Genomic DNA, 16,823 nt, shown 5'->3' with positions numbered 1-16,823 from the left:
CCCGATGTATAACATGTTACAGTAACCTACAGGTTACCATACCATAGACAACAATAATTAGGCTACCCCAGTCCAGCCAGGGGCGCAGCTTGGCCACCAGCCAAAGCTGATGGAAGGCACTCCAAGCCACCAAGGCCACCTGAGCCTCAAGTGACAGCCAAGGGTCCATGAATACCCCCAAGCTACATACCCACTCTTTCAGAGGGAGTGTAACTCCATCAAGAGCAGGCAACCACCCAGCCATCCATTCTAGGGAACCACCCACTAACAATGCCTCAGTCACACCCCAAGTGTGTTGCCTTTACACAATAAAAGACAATTGGCTGGCTTCAGTGTGTTTTACTCAAAAGAGATTCCCTTGAAATAAATGAGCATAGAAAAATGCTGCTATTGCATTTGTTTTCCATGTCCCCCATTGAGACACAGCTATTTAGTACTATACTGTAGCCATAAACAAAAATATAAAATAATACTACTGCTGCTACTAATATTTTATTACTTACACCATGCCCCATCTGACCAGGTTGCCCCAGCCACTCCAGGAGCCTTCCAACATAATATAAAAACACAGTGTGACATCAAACATTAAAACTTCCTGATACAGTTTATATTCCTACAGGCAACTATGCTATTTTTTGTTTCTCAAGGCTGGCAAAATGCCTTGTGCGTTTTGTGTTCCGAGTTGTGAAATTCCACATATTTGCTGTACATTTACATCCTGGTTTTCCTCCCAGGAGCTCCAGGCTGCATCCCTTGTCTTCTCCTTCCTCCCTTTACATTCACAACATCAATGTGAGAGAGGTTGGGCTGAGAGTTGGCAGTTCAAAAACCAGAGTTGAGAAACTGTACACAGGGCAATTTTTGCTTGTTATTTATCAGGGTTGGCAAACTTTTCTTTTTGCATTTTTCTGTAATTATTAAGACTATGGAACATTGCAGTTAAACCTAGGGGCTTCTGTAACTGACATTATATATTTGTAACCTGCTTTTCCATTTGGGAGCTCAAGGTTGTTCATATTATCCTCCACTCCTCACTTTTATCTTTACAGAAGGATCCACCCTATTCCTATCACTGTGGTTTGTTTTAAAACTGTATTTAATAATGAATTTTATACTGTTGCAATCTGCCCTGGGACCTTATGCAGTGCATATGAAATCAAACAAGCAACACCAGCCTACGCCCTGTGAGGTAGGCTGGGCCAATATACTGTATGTAAATATGCATACTTCTTGACAATAGATTATGGGGTGGGTGGTGGGAACCTATGTGCAATGCATTTGGCCCAGGAAATTCTATTGGCACCCTTGACTATAGCTGTGTACATGACAATCCACATTTGATTTTTAAGAAACACTGTGTTTTAAATGATTTTTTCTCCAAACCAACTTTGATCTGAATTGGAAAAAATAGACTGCATTTTCAGCCAGTAGTGTGCACATGACCTAAAATAAGGTCCATTTAAGGGGATGTCTTTTCCCCCTAGATTTGTTGCAGAAACTAAAAAAGGCAATGATTGAAAACTCCATTATTATTTATTTACAAGGTTAAGCACCCAGAATCCAACTCATTCCCTCAGTTCAGGGTAAGCCTGGTAGGTTTCTGTTCCTTTGCTTACTGGGCTTCTATAAAGAGGCTTCTTTGTAAACCCAAATACAATCCTGGCATTTTGCTCAGACACTTTGTTAAGCAAACCAAACCTCCCTGTCACCTTCTTAATTACCCTGCTCTTGCAGTCTATCCTGCTACAGACGATGGTCCAACTTTGTTTTAACCCTTCTTGCTCTGAAGCCTCTAGCCAAGCACCAAACTTCTTTTAACATCAGTCTCACACTCTTATCCAGGGAACCAGGCAGAGGGCCCTCTCGGTAGTGGTGCTCGCCCTGTGGAATGCCCTCCCATCAGATGTCAAAGAAATAAACAACTTCCGGACTTTTAGAAGACATCTGAAGGCAGCCCTGTTTAGGGAAACTTTTGATACTGGATGAATAATTGTATTTTAATATTCTGCTGGAAGCTGCCCACAGTGGCTGGGGAAACCCAGCCAAATGGGCAGGGTATGAATTTATTATTATTATTATTATTATTATTATTATTATTATTATTATTATTAACATTCACACTTTCTCACTCGGTCAGTTGCAACTCCTTGCTCTCACTCTTGCTCCTTGTTCAAGGGCACGCAGATACTGTGATCTCCAAGCCTTTCCTCCTCTCTGACACTTGCAGAAGTCATGCACCAAGGGACACCTCCCTAGACTAGCCATTGCCATGGTATCCCTCCACCACCACCATTATGGCACACCCGTCTCTGTATCTGAGCCATCAGCAACGAGGCACAGAAGACAAGTGTAACCAGAGGCATGCCCTCACATTCTCTCTCACACCTATTCATTTATACACATAACAGTTTACTATAAATATCAACACAGAGACAGAAGTATATCACAAATGTGGGGATGATGTTCCTTGTACCTTGTGAAGTGGGACAGGTTGCAGCACAGATAGATAAAGATGACCAAGAAAGCTGTCGGCCTTCATACAAACACAATGGCCAGAAGGGAAGCAGAAGAAAAAGCAAACAATAAAATCAATTAGAGAAGAAAGACAACTGAACTACCAACAGAACCTTTTGCATTCCACTGAGACTACAAACCTCTTGAACTGAAATGCTGGTATTCAAGCCTTTTTCTGAAACTGTTCTGCAGTCGGTTTACTTTTTCAATATTATGCTATTTTTTTATCTCTCACACATCAATTAGAAATTTCATTGTGCATAGGTGTTTTACAGCTGAAACATATATTTGAAATATGCCTAAAAAATCCAGTCTTGCTACTCAAATATTAAACGTTGTAATATAAATTAAATATTAATATTTACATTATAATGCATCTTTTATCGTAGTGCTTCTTTCAGAATCTCTTGATTGTCTCACAATCTGAACTCACAGAAACTGTCTGATATCAAATTCCATTTCATTTTGTCTTTTATCAAATACATGCAAATAACTAATACTATTACATGCCAACTATTAAATATTATCAGTATAGGTAAAGGTAAAGGGACCCCTGACCATTAGGTCCATTCGTGACTGACTGGGGTTGCCACGCTCATCTCGCTTTATGGCGAACCAGAGCAGTGCACGGAAATGGAAATCAGTATATCAACTGCCAAACATTACTTAGGATGCCAGATAGAGATAAAATATCTGGAACTTTGCTTAGACAACATGCTGAAGTCAGAGAGGCAGGCTAGGCAGATGTCACCAGGGGTAGGGGCACCACCCCGCTTCCCCTTACTCAAGCATTAGTGCCACACATGAAAACCACATGAACACAACTGCTAGAAGTACAGAAGAGGCTGTAGACTCCTAGAGGATGAGGGGCCCTTCTAGGTCATCTCGTCCAATCCCTTGATTGATGCAATAATTCCAGAGCAATAGCACCTCACAACAGACGGCTGCTTAGCCTTTCCTTCAAAACTGTCCAACAATGTATAGCCTACACACACACAACATGAAAGAGAGTTTAATTTCATCCATATTTTTAAGCAAACTGACTTCATTTGTGTTGGTTCAAAAATATATGTCTGTAAAACGAGAATTCCTGGATGCCAAGACCCAAGTTTGGGGCAAGTACAAAGTGAGAGAACTGCAAGAGAGATTTAAAATCACAATAGAGTAAAGTGCAGTAGAGTAAAGTGTGGAAACATAGGCTGATAGACCTTTAAAATATGTCATTGTGGGGGAACTTCCCTCTTCCCCAGCATTGGAAAAGACCACCTTTGCTAAATTAAAAATTGGCTTACTTACTAACTCATCAAAGGTCAAATTCATGTGCTTTTCCATACATTGGTCAGAAACATTGCACGGGCAGTAAACTTGGTTTAGTTACAAAGTGGTGAAAGTTCCTAAATTATTTCTGGGGGACCTCAGGAGTGGCTGGTGGGAGCCATGTGGTCTGAGCTGGAGCAATCAACTCAAACCTCTTCACACACTGAGCTTCTCATGTAGACTGGGTGCATCCAGAGACTATTAACCATTTGTTTTGTTTTGTTTTGTATCACAGCTGTTTGCAGCTAGATTCTTCTCTCACAAAATAAAATTGCTTTCTCTGTCCCTGTTCTCCTTATTTGGATTCTTTTGTCTCTCAGGATTGGATAGCCCTTCTCCAAGGTGTCTTTCCTCCTTGCCTTCAGCTGCTGACTGCAGTTGCTTGCAGTTCCAGCCCCTCAGCTGCCCATCTACACTCTTTGGTCACTGCTTCCATCTGGGTGCCTTGCAGCTGGGGTCCTGGGGCACTTTCAAACCCCTGTAGCATCTCCTCAGGCAGGGCTCTCACCTTGCATGGAGCCACGTTTTTCTGCCCAAGGGGGTTTCTCATCCTCTCAGCTTGCAGCAACTCCATTTTCTCCCGTCAGTGGCTTTTTTGCTGCTGGATCATTTGCTTAAGCTGCTCCATATTTTGTCAGCTTTGCTGCTGAAGCATCAACCTGAACTGCTCCAGGAATGCTGCTGTTCCTCCCTCCATCTTGACTCAAGCACACCTCGCTCACAGATCCTCATCCCAGAAACATGAATCCCACTTCTAACATCAGTGTTGCATGCCCCCCAATCTCTGATTGGTGCAGGATTCCAGGGGTCCCGGGCACTTACTCAGAGTCTGGTTTCCTCAGAATGTGGCATAGCAGAGACTGTGCTGTCATTATGATGTATGGTTTTTTACACATATATACAACCTGAGCCTACAATGGAGGGGCTCATAGCATTAACACCCAAGAGGGTCTTCCTTCTTCCACAGCCACAGTCTTGGATTATAGCAGAAAACAGGCTTGGCTCTGTCTCTCAGCTGCATAGCCTATAGTTTGCTTCTAGCTTCTAGCTCTTGCACACAACTCACAAACAATAAACTTGTCTTGCTATTCCAGCAACTGAGTCCTTGTTGGATCAAGGAATTAGAAAGGACAGAGGCACACAGCCTACTCCTCCAAAACTCACAACACTACTTTAAATTTCTGCTTCATGTAAATCATAAAAGGCAGGTTCTCTCACAATGCTCCATTTTCTGTCTCCTCTTCCTGGGTTGAACTAAGTTAATTTTGCCTCCATTCCCACAAACCAAATCATTTTCAACCACACATTTACTGTAGGTATTTTGGATGAATGCCATTTTGTAGCCATTTAATTTGTACCATTTTAAACAAATAACAAACATAAACCTGTTTGTAGAAATGTTAGTGATTAAGCGGTATTTAAATACCTACAACAAATAAATAAAAATAGATAAATTGACATAGGACCTTTCATTCCTGTTAGATGCCAACCATTGCCCTGATCAGGTTAGAACAATTCCTGCTTCTTCTTTCAGTTGTCTCTCTCCACACTGAGTCTAATATTTTCTTTCAGATCAAAATTCTGCTTTTTATCCCAATATCTTGTAAGCATAGCATGCTTCCTCTGGGATCATGTCATGTGAAGGACCAAAGTATGGCAGCAGGAGTTATGTCGGCTCTTATGAGAGTGGTCGCTTCTATGGGGCCACTCATATGGTTTCCAAAGGCCTCTGCTGGGATCTTAACAAAGTGATGCCCAGCTTTTAACAATACAGCAAGAGGGAAAGCATACAAAGGAGGGGGGTCCTGGTTCCTCTGAAAGATGGGGCAACAAAGGCTTGCAACCCAGAATAAGAGTCTTCTTGGCTATATGAGGCCTCTGCGTTACTGCACACTGATCAGTGGCCACTAGAGGACCCACAAAGACAAGACAGAACAAAACAAGAGGAAGGGAAGAAGGAAAGTTACTTCACTCCTAGTAGGGCTCATGTGCATAGCAGCCAAAAATTCATTTTCCAAATCTGTTTTTTGCACTGTAGCTCTCTGCGGTTCCATGTGTATGCCCGTTGTTTTCTGTTCTCACATTCCATTGCAGCAGGACCACACATTGTGCCTTAGTTGTATTTTGGAACTAGAGTCATGTTGCTCATTTTAATAACCCTTCATAAGCAGCCCATAAAACCCGCTGACACTCCCTGTAGAAATAAGGAAAACACATGTGTTCTGCTTCTTTCACACTCTTCCCCCTGCCCCAATGAAATTGGGGGCGATTGTTAAATCACAACTCCACTCAACTTAATTTCCATGTCTAGCTAACAAAGCATTTCAGCAACCAACATCACTATCTCACCCTGCTATCAGCCGTGCAAGTGGCTTGTACACTGCTGCTCTAAAGGTGGAAGAAGTCCCTAGTGGGGAGACAGCATCATCATGAAGGTGGTTTTCCCAGGGCAAGGTTAATCCACTGCACTCTGGGTGTGCTGACCCTTGCGATGTCCCCAAGTGCAGGATTTTCTCCACTACACAAGAAGGAAGATACACTTCTAGGTTTGGTCTGGTGCTGCGATGCAGTTACAGAAGCAGGCATCAGTGGATCTGGTGTTGCTTGCGTTCTGGTTGTAAAGCTTTTGCCAGATTGCAACAGCCAGTTATAGATGGGGGAAATAAGCATATTATGTTTGTGAGGGAGGGGTGTTAGGTATGTGTGTAGGGGTGGGTCTGTCACACACACATACAACAGTTAGCTAACACTGAGCTTGAGCCCTGAACTTGAGCTAACACTGAGCTTGAGCCCTTGAGCTTGAATGTTGGCTCTGACTCAGTTACTGCCCCATGCCAACCAAAGGGAAGGATTAGGAGAAAAAGAAGTAAGGAAATAGTAGGTATAGCATGGAGAGAGGAAGGGCTTTGAGCTTGGCTTGCTAAGCGTGCCTTCTTTGGAAGCAGGGGCGTGTCTATTGTTCTCTCACAGTAGCCCCCCCCCCCCCCGTGAATAAAGGCACTTCTACTCAGAAATATGCCCCATTGAGTGAATCCAGGTAAATCCACCATTGCTTGTGATGAGGCTAAACTCAAACTCTCATTTGTCTCCTGAAGCACATACTCATCAGGGAAGATATGAATTTTTAGGCAAAATGATACAAATAAACAAAAATGGCCCAACATTCCACCGTGCACACAATTTATGTTGCTTGTTTGGACCTATTTCTTACTCTTATTGTAATAAGCCAAAGCTCAGCTTTTTATTCAGACATTGCCATGTTAAACATTTCATCATGTTACAGAAAATCAGGAAGGAGTTTGCAGTAAGAGCTATTAAGAAATCAGGAGTATAGTTCCATTCTGTAAGTGGATGAAATACAGAGTGCATGAAGTTATATGGGGCCATTACCTTCAACAGGCATCTCTCACAAAAAGTTTCCAACCTACCTGTCTGCTTGAACATCCGTGTAAGACCTAGTGGGGAAGAAGGGTGCAATGTATTCAGAAAAGTCAGTCTCAAGTCAACTAAGTTTGGCTTAAGAGAGCCATTTCTAAACTGAACTGAGGAGGAGAAATCACCAGCAAAGATTCTCCTGCTGCCCCAGAAGCAACCCAGGCTCTGATCTGGTGACCAACAAGTGTGATAACCTTCAAGAGGATCATCAGTAGGAAATATCCATCAGAAACGCCCAAGTCTTTCACATGGAAACAAAAAAGCCACAGGTGTTGGGCGGTAAGAAAAAAGCACACAGAATCCATAATTGGTTGGTACCTTCATTAGGACCAGCCAAAATGTCATAAAATAGTGGAAAATGCTTGAGTTCTGCATCAGGAAGATGTTACACAGAACAAGAGGTACAGCGGTGAAGAAAAACAAAAAATAGGCATGGATGTTATAGCTGTAAGCTATAAGGTCAGGTTTAAACTCAGATCCCAAGATGGAGATAGCAAACTGTGTAAGCCTCTCCAAGATGCTACAGGCATCAGATCACACACCTAAGATTCTAGGACAAAGATGCAGTGCCAGCTCCCCATTTTCAAAAGCAAAAGGGGACCCACCTGTGCCACATGCTTTAAGCCAGAGTGGGGAACTGAATCTAGTCAAAGGGTGGTTCACTTTAGGAATTAGGTGGCGTCAATCATATGTCAGGAGACTAACTTCCTTCTGTGGCTAGAAGGGAAGAACTGGAGCACACTCATAAGTGCATTTTGCAGTTCTGGCTTGAATTTGGCACTGAGTGAACTCCTGATTCTTCCTTTTGAATGTGGTGCTTCACCAAGCTGAATCTTTACCAATCCCACACCTGTTGTCATATGACTTCAGGCGTGACTTTAGCTGAAATGGCCCCACAGAACAGATGCATAGCTGTCAAGTGTTCCTTATTTGAAGGCACAGTCCCTTATTCCAGCGCCATGTCCCGTTGCTGTCCCTTATTGATGAATGTCCCTTAAATGTCCCTTAAATGATGTCCCTTAAATTTCAAAGGAAGCAGCTCCTCTTCCTCCCTCCCTGCCAGCCAGGGAGGAGGGAGGTTCCAACTGTGTTGCTTGGCTGTGTTGCTCACCCAATAAGAAGTCTAAGAACGACTTGGGGGTGGAGCTTGCATGCCTTGTGTGTGGCTAGTTAATACAAGCTGAGGGGGGTTTTGAATGCTGGACGCCATTTTGTTGCACGTGCTGCTGCAAACTTTGCAGGGCAAAGCCAGGCCGGGGAGCCATCTTAAGATGAGGCTGCATAGCCTTGTGGTGCATGTGATTCAGATTCTATTCAGTTGAACCTCTGGTTTACAAAGTTGGTTGGACAGTGTTCTCGAAGCTACCAGCATGAGTTTGACCAGACTGCAGAAGGGACAGGAAGACTGGAGTGCCTGGAACAGGTGAGGCTGCAGGTCCCTTATTTTGGCTGCTGGTCCCTTATTTTCAAATCTGTAAATTGACAGCTATGCCCAGATGGGAATGCATGACTGGCCTACTTAGGTCCAGGGGCCAGAGGGTTCCTACCATTGCCTTAAGCAAAAAACAGGTTCCTAGGGAGCTGAGGGGATGCAACACTACACATTAATAGATTTTGGATATAAATACACACAGTCCCTTCAACCCTGACCCTCATTGCAATGTGGTGCCTTTCTGAGCCTATTCTACTCCTCAACCCAGAACTAACCTTCTGTTTCATGGCAGTGTTGTGTGCATAAAAGGTAAAGGTAAAGGTACCCCTGCCCGTATGGGCCAGTCGTGTCCGACTCTAGGGTTGTGCGCCCATCTCACTTAAGAGGCCAGGGGCCAGCGCTGTCCAGAGACACTTCCGGGTCACATGGCCGGCGTGACGAAGCTGCTCTGGTGAACCAGCACCAGCGCAGCACACGGAAACGCCGTTTACCTTCCCGCTAGAAATAGGTACCTATTTATCTACTTGCACTTAAGGGTGCTTTCGAACTGCTAGGTGGGCAGGAGCTGGGACCGAAAGACAGGAGCTCACCCCGCCGCGGGGATTTGAACCGCCGACCATACGATCGGCAAGTCCTAGGCACTGAGGTTTTACCCACAGCGCCACCCGCGTCCCTGTTGTGTGCATACCCACCCTTTACTATGAGATCCCAGGGTAGGTTGCCATTTTCTTAAAATATTTAAAACAATTAAGATAGATTGCAATCAATAAAATAGGGTGGGTCCTATTATATCTATATCTCAGGTGTCAAAGGCCAGGCCAGGCACACACTTTCAGCATCTAATCTAGCACTTCACCAGGAAACAAAGCAAACTGAAGTGGAAATGTGGAGAACCAAACATAAAACTAGGAAAATGGGAAACAGAGAAACCAGAGCTGTCAGATTTGCCCATCCATAAGAGACACACTCAGTGATGTGATGCCATTGTTCGACAGTCATCCTTCCTTTTTCCTGACCCGCTCCAAGTCCATGTCAGAATGGCATCACATCAGAAGAAGTGGAACATTTCAGAGGTAGAAAGAGATGACTGATTTGAGAAGAGGGTGGTGGGTGACTAAAAACAGCTTCAGCCACCTCTGTTTTATTGCACATAGCAGCAGAGCCCAATGTGGCAAATGATATGCAGTTAGCCCATGTTGGTGCCCTACTACCAGACTACAACCTTTGCTGCTCCCGTCTTCCCTAACCATTGGCTTGGTGACTGGGGCTTACAGTCTGGAGGGCACCACCTTGGCTCTTCCACATTAAAGTACAGTGGTACCTCGGGTTACATACGCTTCAGGTTACAGATGTTTCGGGTTACAGACTCCGCTAACCCAGAAATAGTACCTCGGGTTAAGAACTTTGCTTCAGGATGAGAACAGAAATCGTGTTCTGGCGGTGCAGCAGCAGCAGGAGGCCCCATTAGCTAAAGTGGTGGTTCAGGTTAAGAACAGTTTCAGGTTAAGAACGGACCTCCAGAACGAATTAAGTACTTAACCCGAGGTACCACTGTAAGTATTTCAGACTCTTTCAATGCATGTTTCTAATAAGATTTAAAGGAGCTTTTAAAGTTCAGCCTCAGTTCTGCAAATAGTAACTCTTTCTATGTTGCAAGCTGTGAAATTGGCTCCAACCACACCATGTTTCTCACAGCCAGGAATCTGCCACACATCCCTCAAGTCACCTGTCCCCATTTTGCACCATTCACAGGTCAAGGGCCTAGCTAATAAATGAAAGCAAATTTAATCCCTGCTCCTACAACCCCACACATAAAACTGCCATTTGAACATAGCAGCAGCTCATCCCAGATCAGGTTGATATAACCCCACAAATTAAATGTGAATCAGTGAAGATCCTTTACTTGAGGGTATTTAACCAACCAAGTCTTTGCTGAAGAGAAGAATCCTATCCCACTCTGTACCTTTGTGCCTTACTTGAACTATTTTGTGTCCCTGAGTGGAACCCAACCTACAGTCTTGACCACTGTCATGTCTCTGTTGAGCATGGCTTGCTTGCTTCAGAGCATTGCAAGATACTACAGATAACACAAACGTAGGGGAGAGAATGACATTAATTTTCATAATCTGTCAGTAACCTTCCATACAGTTGCAGACAGAATTTGTGTAAATAGTGCCCAAACTGCAGATAATCAGAAGTGTGACACTGGAGTTGCTAACAAAGCATAACACAAGGGCCAATAATCTGTGCCTATAATCTAGCACCTGACACTGGTCTAACTTCTTACTTTGAGCTGCTCACAAACCAGTCACTTGCTTTGTGATGCAACTAGCAGCTTGACTCCAGAGCACCAGCCCTTACAGTATTATTAGTAACACTGAGTTAGAATAAGGAGAGGACTCATTGTTATGAAGTCCAAAAGGCATACTTGCTATTGAGAAGAAGCCTCTGCAGTCTGATCTCAAAGGGAAAAGCTACTATGTGCAAACACAGCTCTAAAAAGTCCTAAAACCTAAATCCCAAACTGAGAATTATTGTTCTATTTCCAGCAGACATTAGTCATTGTGATGTTTGGGCAATTTTGATAAATTCAACAGTAACTGCTCCGACATGACAGCTTTGAGAGCCTGGCAGTGATCAATATATCCTATCTGCTAGATGAATCCCTGGAGTTATTAATCTTCTTATCCTAAGAATACATGCATTATTTTTAGAAGAACAAGAGATTGTTTAACAACTATCAAGTTATTTTTATTATACACAACCATGTATGAACAAACATCTACAAATCACATTAATGAGAGGGCCATCAACAGCCTTTTAATAACTGTGGCTGGTTCAACAGCTACGGTCATTCCTGGACTGGGAAAGCCTGGCGACTGGGGTCCTTTACCTTTACCTTTACCTTTTTAATATGGTGTGATGGTGGTGGGAATTAATGGAGGCAGACAAAAGCAATATCAGGGTCTGATCCAGTTGGACTATCCTCTCCCCTCCCTATCACAACACCAACAGACATCCTCTGTCCTGTGATAACATCAGGGCCTGCTCCAGTCAGAGAGTCACCCACCCCAGTAAGGTACAATGGACACTACCTGAGCCAAAGGCAACATCAGACCTTGTTTCAACAATTGCTCTGTGGAAAATAGAGAATGAGGTAGGCAGGCAAATTAACATCAGGGCTGCTTCAGTTGGATTGTCCCCTCCCCTGCCTCTTATATCATTTATTTGGTTTAATAAATTAAAACTGTATTCCACCTTGGGTTAGTTGGCAGAAAGGAAGTATGCAAATGCAATAAACAAACAAACAAACAAACAAACCCAGGACCTAGAATGCTCAGGTAGCAAGCAGACCTCTGTGAATCTGAGGCCCCACCATCTAAAGTGCTTCTGCCTTCATCTCTCCCACCTCTGTTTTTCTTAAACAAAAGAGTGATGCAGTAAGGCACATGCCAGCTAACCCACTCAAAATGATTAGGATGTGATATTCAAAACTGAACTTTCTATTTGATCACAAATTCTCTTGCCATGGTAGTCTTGACGTTCTCTTAAGTAGGCTTCTCAGACAGACTATAATTGTTACACAGAGGTTTCCTGAACCCACAAGAACTGAATGGAAAGGAATATTTCACCATGCACAGCTTTTTCCCATTACCATGCTAAAGTGGAAGTGGAAGCTGCACAAAGCATATTTTCTCTTCCACGCAGCTCTTAAAGGTACAGAATGCTTGAGGGAGTCTAGGTGGGGAAACTCTGGCTTAACCTGGAATACTGAACACATGAATTGGCTATCAACATTTAGCATTGCAGCAGATGTCAAACCCTTTTAATGGCTGCAAGATTTCTTACCAACATGAAGGTATGGAAGGGTGGTATAACCAGTGAACATTGCCTGTCATTCAAAACCTACCCACATTTTGATCAAATGTGGTGATGAACCTGGATTGTATTGCCCATGATTGCTGTGGTTTGGTCACATGCCATTACTGAATTGCATTGTAATACTCTATTTTGAGAGACACTGAGCAAAAATTATCATTTCCAATGGTTATGAATATTTCACCATCTGTCCACCACCGTTATGTGTGTGCCTTTTGTTACAGGAGAACGCAGCGGCTGTCAGGTGAAGAACTTCACACCATGAGAACATGAACTCCCTTTTCTGAAGGAGCGGTTAGAGATTAAATAGCCTTAAACTTAGGGATGGGGGAAACTTTCCAAAATGGTTTCTCATTTTTCCTATCTTTAGTTCAGCTCTCCATATTTCCACATTACTTTGTGGATTTTTCCTAAGTTCTCATTAAATTTATCTGGAGGGCTTTAAACTGACTAATGTGGGGGAGGGAGACAGTGCTCCTGAAGGTAGGAGTCTATCAATTGATGAAGATGATCATCCAAATGTCATAGACCAAATGGAGCAAACAGCACACAGACCTAGTGGTGGGAGGAAAAAATCCTTAAATAAGAGACACGGGGGAATGATTAATGGACTTCAATGTCTGTACACTAATGCGCAAAGCATGGGAAATAAACAAGATGAGCTTGAGCTCTTGGTACAGCAAACTAAATATGACATAATAGGCATCACTGAAACCTGGTGGGATAAGTCCCACAATTGGAATGTAATAATGGAGGGATACAATCTATTTCAGAGAAACAGACCAGACAAGAAAGGAGGAGGAGTGGCGTTATATGTCAGGGATGTGTATACCTGTGAAGAGATCCAAGATTTAGAACCTCAAAGCCAAAGTGAGAGCATTTGGGTCAAAATTAAGGGAGAGAAGAATAACAGTGACCTCATTGTGGGAGTTTACTATAGATCCCCAAGCCAAACGGAGGACATAGATGATGCCTTCCTGGAACAGATGGCCAAGCATGCAAAAGGAAGGGAGATAGTAGTAATGGGGGACTTCAGTTACCCAGATATTTGTTGGATGTCAAACTCAGCCAAGAGCATAAGGTCAAACAGATTCCTCACTGGCCTTGCAGACAACTTCATTGTCCAGAAAATGGGAGAAGCAATAAGAGGAACAGCCATTTTAGATCTGGTCCTAACCAATGTTGATGACCTGGTTAGTGGGGTAGAAGTGGAAGGATCATTAGGCGCGAGTGATCATGCTCTTCTGAAGTTTACTATACAGTGGAAAGGAGCAGCCAAGCATACTAGGACTCAATTTCTTGACTTTAAGAAAGCCGACTTCATAAAACTTAGGGAAGTGCTGGGTGTGATCCCATGGACAGTAATACTAAAAGGAATGGGAGTTCATGATGGCTGGGAGTTTGTTAAGAGGGAGATAGTAAAAGCACAATTTCAGGCAATACCAATGAGAAGGAAACATGGAAGGTGCCTAAAGAAGCCAGGGTGGCTATCTAAAGAACTTTTAACTGAGTTAAGATTAAAAAAGGATGTACAAAAATGTGTACAAAAAATGGAAAAGGGGGGAAACCACCAAAGAGGAATTCAAACAAATAGCCAGCACGTGTAGACACAAAGTCAGAAAAGCTAAAGCACAGAATGAGCTCAGGCTTGCTAGAGAGGTTAAAAGCAACAAAAAAGGCTTTTACGGGTATGTTCGTAGCAAAAGGAAGAACAAAGAAACAGTGGGATCACTCAGAGGAGAAGATGGTGAAATGCAAACAGGGGACACAGAAAGGGCTGAACTCCTCAATGCCTTCTTTGCCTCAGTCTTCTCCGATAAAGAAAACAATGCCCGACCTGAAGAATTTGGAGCAAATGATTCAGCAGAGGAAACACAGCCCAGAATAACTAAGGAGATAGTACAAGAATACTTGGCTAGTTTAGATGTATTCAAGTCTCCAGGGCCAGATGAACTGCATCCAAGAGTATTAAAAGAACTGGCAGATGCGATCTCAGAACCACTGGCAGTCATCTTTGAGAATTCCTGGAGAACAGGCGAAGTCCTGGAAGACTGGAGGAGGGCAAATGTTGTCCCTATTTTCAAAAAGGGGAAAAGAGAGGACCCAAATAATTACCTCCCAGTCAGTCTGACATCAATACCAGGGAAGATTCTGGAGCAGATCATTAAGCAAACAGTCTGTGAGCACCTAGAAAGGAATGCTGTGATCACCAATAGTCAGCATGGATTTCTGAAAAATAAGTCATGTCAGACTAACCTGATCTCATTTTTTGACAGAATTACAAGCCTGGTAGATGAAGGGAACGCAGTGGATGTAGCCTACCTTGATTTCAGCAAGGCATTTGACAAGGTGCCCCATGATATTCTTGTAAAGAAGCTGGTAAAATGCGGACTTGACTATGCTACCACTCAGTGGATTTGTAACTGGCTGACTGACTGAACCCAAAGCGTGCTCATCAATGGTTCCTCTTCATCCTGGAGAAGAGTGACTAGTGGGGTGCCACAGGGTTCTGTCTTGGGCCCGGTCTTATTCAACATCTTTATCAATGACTTGGATTATGGACTCAAGGGCATCCTGATCAAATTTGCAGATGACACCAAACTGGGAGGGGTGGCTTACACCCCAGAAGACAGGATCACACTTCGAAACGACCTTGACAGATTAGAGAACTGGGCCAAAACAAACTAGATGAATTTTAACAGGGAGAAATGTAAAGTATTGCACTTGGGCAAAAAAATGAGAGGCACAAATACAAGATGGGTGACACCTGGCTTGAGAGCAGTACATGTGAAAAGGATCTAGGAGTCTTGGTTGACCACAAACTTGACATGAGCCAACAGTGTGACGCGGCAGCTAAAAAAGCCAATGCAATTCTGGGCTGCATCAAAAGGAGTATAGCATCTAGATCAAGGGATGTAATAGTGCCTCTGTATTCGGCTCTGGTCAGACCTCACCTGGAGTACTGTGTCCAGTTCTGGGCACCACAGTTCAAGAAGGACACTGACAAACTGGAACGTGTCCAGAGGAGGGCAACCAAAATGGTCAAAGGCCTGGAAACGATGCCTTATGAGGAACGGCTAAGGGAGCTGGGCATGTTTAGCCTGGAGAAGAGGAGGTTAAGGGGTGATATGATAGCCATGTTCAAATATATAAAAGGATGTCACATAGAGGAGGGAGAAAGGTTGTTTTCTGCTGCTCCAGAGAAGCGGACACGGAGCAATGGATCCAAACTACAAGAAAGAAGATTCCACCTAAACATTAGGAAGAACTTCCTGACAGTAAGAGCTGTTCGACAGTGGAATTTGCTGCCAAGGAGTGTGGTGGAGTCTCCTTCTTTGGAGGTCTTGAAGCAGAGGCTTGACAACCATATGTCAGGAGTGCTCTGATGGTGTTTCCTGCTTGGCAGGGGGTTGGACTCGATGGCCCTTGTGGACTCTTCCAACTCTATGATTCTATGATTCTATGATCTCAGAAAAGTACTATGGAAGTGTTTTATGAACATACATAGAACTTCCGGAGGCGGCGCGAACGGTAATGGCTGCCCTTTCCTAACCGGGAGAGGGAAGCTACGCTGGAAAAGGGTCGTCCGCTACGGCGAAGCGGAGACCCATTCTGGAAAACCGCAGGCAGCGGAAGCCTGCGGTCTCGGGACCCGGCGGGCGCCAGGAGCTACCCCCGAAACGTTGAGGGAACCCCGTAAGGGGCTCCGGATCGCAGAGGGGGTAGCGGCGCTGTGGGTCTATGCGCATTCAGCGGAGCGAAGCCGCGTTGCCGTTGCCGGTGAGCGCCGACCTTTCTTCCTTCAACACAAGATTCCAAAACGTAACAACCCGTGAGTAATTGAGGACTTTACTAAATATCGGGACTAAAATACTGAAAATAAGCTGAAAGCGGAGAGACGAGGAAAAGGAAGTCCGTCCTCCGCAGCCATTGATTTTTAAAGCAAAGAGCAGGAGGAGTGGAGGCATAGAGAGAACTTTTGACAGCTCAGATTGAGCACCCGCAGAAATTACTTTTCCTTTTAAAGACTGTAAGCAATTGATTTTTGGACTTTTATTAGGACTTATATATTCCTTTCTTTGTGGATTACAATTCTGTTTAAGAAGCCCAGGTGTCAGAACTGCCTGAGCAGTAGAACTGTCAGACTGCAAATTTGGATACATTCTATTTAAACTTGGAGACAGTCTGAGGGAGTTCAGAATGGTTACGTTCTTGCATTTTGGAACTCCAGTAAGCACAACTTGAA

General features: G+C 43.7%; 1 protein-coding gene across 8 annotated transcripts in view; it reads right to left on the bottom strand.

Moving 5' to 3' along the window:
• Positions 1–16,823, bottom strand: part of LOC310844583 (potassium voltage-gated channel subfamily KQT member 1-like) — a 405,294-nt gene that overhangs the window by 312,056 nt on the left and 76,415 nt on the right. For 4 of the 8 annotated variants that reach the window (XM_083738753.1, XM_083738751.1, XM_083738752.1 and 1 more), the window contains 2 exons: positions 7,260–7,286; positions 2,474–2,533 (listed from right to left, as the gene is read on the bottom strand). The exons of 2 other annotated variants lie outside the window; for them this stretch is intronic. In XM_083738753.1, the coding sequence (XP_083594879.1) occupies positions 2,474–2,533; positions 7,260–7,286 (87 nt within the window). The remainder of the gene's footprint in view (positions 1–2,473; positions 2,534–7,259; positions 7,287–16,823) is intronic. 2 more of the 8 variants (XM_083738755.1, XM_083738754.1) reach the window with 2 other exon arrangements.

This window comes from Podarcis gaigeae (genome assembly GCF_964106915.1).
Source record: "Podarcis gaigeae genome assembly, chromosome: 5".
Taxonomy (NCBI): domain Eukaryota; kingdom Metazoa; phylum Chordata; class Lepidosauria; order Squamata; family Lacertidae; genus Podarcis; species Podarcis gaigeae.
The sequence above is the reverse complement of the archived record's forward strand: the minus strand, read 5'-3'. Positions and strand labels throughout refer to the sequence as shown.